At 61.8% G+C, this 4,978-nt stretch overlaps 2 protein-coding genes across 2 annotated transcripts in view; one reads left to right on the top strand and one right to left on the bottom strand.

The window, feature by feature from the left end:
- Btbd17 (BTB domain containing 17) overlaps positions 1-633 on the top strand; it is a 4,985-nt gene extending 4,352 nt beyond the window's left edge. Inside the window, exon 4 of the mRNA XM_048795324.1 lies at positions 4-633. Within this exon, the coding sequence (XP_048651281.1) occupies positions 4-414 (411 nt within the window). The 3' untranslated portion in view covers positions 415-633. The remainder of the gene's footprint in view (positions 1-3) is intronic.
- Positions 634-1,163: 530 nt separating this feature from the next.
- The window catches only part of Kif19 (kinesin family member 19), a 24,714-nt gene continuing 20,899 nt past the window's right edge, over positions 1,164-4,978 (bottom strand). Inside the window, exons 8-15 of the mRNA XM_048795318.1 lie at positions 4,785-4,977; positions 4,585-4,706; positions 4,007-4,140; positions 3,691-3,796; positions 3,424-3,511; positions 2,358-2,755; positions 1,996-2,155; positions 1,164-1,766 (exon numbers count right to left, since the gene is read on the bottom strand). Coding sequence (XP_048651275.1) covers positions 1,636-1,766; positions 1,996-2,155; positions 2,358-2,755; positions 3,424-3,511; positions 3,691-3,796; positions 4,007-4,140; positions 4,585-4,706; positions 4,785-4,977 — 1,332 coding nt within the window. The 3' untranslated portion in view covers positions 1,164-1,635. The remainder of the gene's footprint in view (positions 1,767-1,995; positions 2,156-2,357; positions 2,756-3,423; positions 3,512-3,690; positions 3,797-4,006; positions 4,141-4,584; positions 4,707-4,784; position 4,978) is intronic.

The following is a 4,978-nucleotide window of genomic DNA, read 5'->3' as shown; positions in this document are numbered from 1 at the left end:
CAGCTGGGCCCGAGCGGCCACGACGCCGGCCGCCGGATCACATGGAACGTGCTCTTCTCGCCGCGCTGGCTGCCAGTCAGCTTGCGGCCCGTCTACGCGGACGCTGCGGGTACCGCGCTGCCCGCGGCGCGTCCAGAGGACGGCCGTCCAAGGCTTGTGGTCACGCCGGCCAGCAGCGGCGGCGACGCTGCGGGAGTGAGCTTCCAAAAGACGGTGCTGGTGGGGGCGCGCCAGCAGGGCCGCCTGCTGGTGCGCCACGCCTACAGCTTCCACCAGAGCAGCGAGGAGGCGGGAGACTTCCTGGCGCACGCCGATCTGCAGCGGCGCAACTCCGAGTACCTGGTGGAGAACGCCCTGCATCTGCACCTCATCGTCAAGCCTGTGTACCACACCCTCATCCGGACCCCCAAGTAGCCTCCAGATTGGGAAATAAAAATCTTGCCTAGAGGGCACCAGGGTCTGGGAGGGACAAGGCCAGTGTAGAGATGACTGCCAGGCTGGGCCCTGGGCGATCAGGCACTGGCGACGCTGGGCTGGATGGAGACCAGGTGAGCGGTGGTAGACCAGATGTCCGGCTTCAGGAGCGGTTTCACATGTAGGCAGCGCTTGGCCCTAAATAAATGGATGCCCAGAGAGGTGAAGGGATGATTGAACCACCCACCCCTGGGTAAAAGCCACCCAGGGATATTCGCAAGCCTGGGGATCCCCCTGCCCTTCATTGAGTTTCTCTCTGAGCTCCCCCTCTCTCCCATGGAACAGGTCAGGTAAGAGCATTCAAATGCTCAGTGCCACCTGCCAGCCCACCTTGACCTGTGGGGTTTAGCCAGGCAATTCTGAGCCCTGACCTCCAGCAGCAGCCACCTCATCTGAGTGGTGAGGCCTTCTGAGCCTGGCCACTCCAAGTCCTGCACCTCTCTCTCCTGGGAGGGGGCATGGGATCTGGAGAAATGCCCCTTCCTCCGCAGTGTCTTTGCAGCCAGCCAGGAGGAGATGCGGTGTTGGAGGGGGAGAGAAGCTGGCTGAACCGGCATCCGGCTGACCACAAAGCTCTCCCTCCCTCAGAGTTGGGGTTGGAGTGACCTGGTCCTGACTCCGCCCCGCCTCTGGACCCAACCACAGAGCCCACGCGACATTCAGATAAGGTCTAGTTTGCAACTCAACCATCAAACCAAACGGGATTTTATTGTTAAAAAAGGAAGGAGGAAAAAAGAAAAGCCATATCCAAGTAACAAAACCAGATTCCCTCCCCACCCCCAGCCATCACCCGTGAAGTACCTATCAGGCCCTCCCCAACCATCCAAATGCCCTGGCCCCAGGTGTGGCCCCAGGAGCCCATCCCACTACAGTTCCCCTCCCCCATCGCCAAGGCCAAGACTAACCCAGGTGTGTGCAGGGTTTTGGCAACAGTGTTCTGAGCAGGGCTGGAGGGCCTCCTGGGCTCGCCTCCCTTCCCTGTGGCACTGGAAGCATGGAAGGCTGCGCAGACACCCCCACAACTCTTGGGTCTCAGGAGCCCCAACCTTCTGAGCTCCTGCTCCACCTGATGATCCCCAATGCCCAGGGTCCATTTCCCCTTCCCTGCTACACCCCCCATTCAGCCTTGGGGGCAGAATAGCTGGTTCCAGGCAGGACCCCTCAGTTGTGCCGGAAGCGTCCATCTTTGCCATGCGTGCTTGACCCGTGGTGCAGGTGGGGTCCACGAGTAACCCTTCGGGAAACTCCAGCTGGGTTGGGGGGGACAGTAAGGGCTGAGGGGTCTCCAGCGCCTACAAGAGGGAAGGGCCAGGGTCAGTAGTTGAGAAATGCCCTGCCATCTGCTCGCCCATTGCCCTGTGGCCTTGGGCTCCCTAGGGTAGCCCAAGTTGCTAGTCCTATGATGTTTGTCACGAAGCATGCTTCCAGTCAGGGCCAGTCCTAGGGGCAGGGACCTCGACATGCCTCTTCCTGGGCTGGCAAGGCCTCCCCTTCCCCATTCCCTCCCTTGAGGGTACTGACCTGTGTTCTGGCCTGTGGGGAGTTTGACTTTGGCCAAAGGCAGCGTGACCTTTCCCAGGTGCCTGACACCAGGGCTTGGGTGCCCACCCACTGGCGTCTTGTGGTCCGAGGTGCTGTCTGAGGGCCGGGGCCCCAGGAGGTGTGTCTTGGGGCGGGAGAGCTGTGGTGGTTGGGAACAGTGAGGTGAGGCCAGGCACTGCCTGAGGGTCTGACACAGGGCTCTGCCTGGCTCCTGGGCCAGCCTGGGACAGAGGCCTTGTGGAGGGCGGAGCCGAGGGTGTGCAGGGCTGGAGGTGCCCTGGGGCTCTGCAAGAAGCCAGCCCTGAGCTACCACCCTCAAGGAAGGTACCCAGACACCTCACCCCTTGCCCTGTGACCTCGAAGGACCGGGACCTCCGCTTCCTCCTCTTCGCCTCCAGGGACTCCTCCCTTTTCTTGCCTGGGCTTTTCTTCTGGCCGTGCAGCCAGAACCCAGGGCCGCCACCTCGATGCCCAACCGCCTGAGACGGGGTCTCTCCTGTGCTGCTGGACAGGTTCTCCTCGCTGGCAGCGTGCTGCAGCGTGGGGCTGGGTGGCCGCTTGCATGCCAGTGGGCCTGGTGGCCGGGCATTGTCAGCCTCGCTCAGAGAGTGCAGGGACAGGCTGCTGCGCTCCATGGCAGGCGCCAGCAGGTGGCACCCCTCCGTGCCCAGGGCCCGAGAGCGCCGCCGGGCAGCTTTCACCGAGATGCACTTGGTACCAGTCAGGATTTCTTTCCTCTCTGCAGCACAGGACATGGGGTCAGGGCCACTCTACACCCCATCTCTGCCTGGCAGAAATGAGCAGGAAACAGGACTCCTGGCTTGCTGGCTAAGACACACTCATCTGTAAATGGCATGGGAAACTAACCCCACAGGCTTATTTAGACGATCAACAGAGAATGATCACTGAGTGGGCAGGGGGGGCATGATTCAAAGTGCAGGTGTCCCCATTTCAGTTTCTGATTGTGCTGTCATCTCTGTGTGTCCTTGAGCAGGTGGCACTCGTGTCTCTATAGAGTGGCAGCATTCAATGCACGGACTCATTCAGCAGGGCAGAGAACAAGACAGGGCTTTGGGCTGGGTGAACTGATCATTTTTTTTTTTTTTTGTACTGGTGATTGACTGATTAAAACACCCAGAGGTGCTTTACCACTGAGCCACATCCCCAGCCCGTTTTATTTTTTGAGACAGGGTCTTGCTAAGTTGCTTAGAGCCTTGCTAAATTGCTGAGGCTGGCCTTGAACTTGCAATCCTTCTGCCTCAGCCTCCTGAGTGACTGGGATTACAGGTGTGAGTCACCATGCTGGAGACTGCACCCAGGGCCTGTGCGCTCTCCCACTGCCACATTCCCACCCCCGAGCCGAGCAATTTAGAGGGTGCCAGGCAGGGCAGGCAGGGGGCAGCTCACCTTTGTGGGACAAGAGGATCTCTGACAGGTTCTCGCTGCTGTCTGGGGAAGAGGTGATATGGCTACCCAGGCTGTCTGGAGGCAGGGCCTGGGGGTGAAGTGGTTGGGAAAAGGAAGGCCTTGAACAGGGACCCCATGCCCCACTCAGCAGGGCTGCAGGGTCTCAGAGGTGGTGGCCGCTTTGCAAAGACTGTTTGCTGGGTACCCACCCCTGAGCCCCCACCCCAGCAGTAGAGCTCCTGGAGCTAACAGGTGCCCAGAACTCACCTCCTGGGTCACCAGGCTGCCACCCTGGATGGGAGGCGGGGTGGGCACAGAGGAGCTCTTCACCTGCCAGGCCCGGGAACTGGCCTTGAACATGTGGCGGGCGTCACTGAAGTTGACAGAGAGGATGGGGTGGCTATGACATCCCAGCCCACCCCAGGGAGAAGCCGCTGGCCCAAAGGGACAGAGAACCCGGGAGTCCCAGCTCCAGGCCTGTGCCACTTCCTCCCTTTCATTCTAGTTCATCTTCCCACTCAGCACGGATCAGCGTGGCATCCCAGACAGGACACAGCAGGTGGCTGGCAGCAGGCTGCCTCACCTGTCCGTCCCCAGGGCCGGGAGTGTGCTGCCCTGCAGGTGCTGAGCCTCAGAGCTCAGCGTCTTCACGCTCTCCAGGTCAGAGTCTGGGGTCAGTGTGGCTCCTGCTGGGGCGATTTTGGGCAAGGAACTGTCCTGGGGAAGGAAAGAGCAGGGGCAGACCGTCAGGAGACTTGGTCCTGGGGCGGGCAACGGTACTGGGTGACAGAGCACACAGAGGACACGGCCTGTAACCTAGGCTGGGAGGCCTTGGGCTCTGGATCCTCGGGGCCAAGCTGTGGTCGGCCAGGTTTTAGCTTTTTAGTGGTGCTGCTGGTGGCCTGGTCTCTTCGGAGGACATCTGGGGCCATTCAGGATATCTCAGGTGGCCTATCCTGGCCCTCAGACCCTGGGTAGGGACAGGCGTCAGCGTCGAATGCCCAGGGGTGGGGACCTTACTCAGGCTTGGCAAAGCTTGGGTGGAGTAAGAAAGAAGTCACCTCCTTGGGGTGCCAGATAGCCTGGTGCCACCCACTCTCCAGGCCTTGCCCTGGGCGGCAGCCCCTCCCTCACCACATGCTCACGCGCCGAGGCGCCCACCTGCAGGGCCCTGGAGGCAACGCGGTCCATGATGGTGGCCCGCTCCAGGCTGCCCTCCTCCAGCTCCCGCAGGTACACTTCGTAGAGTTCCTCCAGGTGTTGGGGGACAGCCAGGTTGTAGTCTGCAGGGGAGGGCAGGGCTCAGCGCGGGCCTGCGGGCCCTCCACCAGTGGGGCGGACACGCGGGGCGCGGGCCCTACCGTCGATGATCTGCCGCTGACCCTGGATGATCTCGTCGCAGAGGCTGCGGTGCTGCTCCAGGCGGTGGCGCAGCGCCCCGTCGCGGAGCAGCGCGTGCGACTGCATCTCTGTGTTCTCCACCTGGAGCTCGTGCACGCGGCACAGCAGGCTCAGCACCTCGCGCTGCTCTTCCGAGCCGATGCGCCGCGGCAGC

The sequence above is a fragment of the Marmota marmota genome, unplaced genomic scaffold, assembly GCF_001458135.2.
Source record: "Marmota marmota marmota unplaced genomic scaffold, marMar, whole genome shotgun sequence".
Lineage (NCBI taxonomy): Eukaryota > Metazoa > Chordata > Mammalia > Rodentia > Sciuridae > Marmota > Marmota marmota.
Note: the sequence above shows the minus strand (reverse complement) of the source record. Positions and strands in the feature narration are given on the sequence as shown.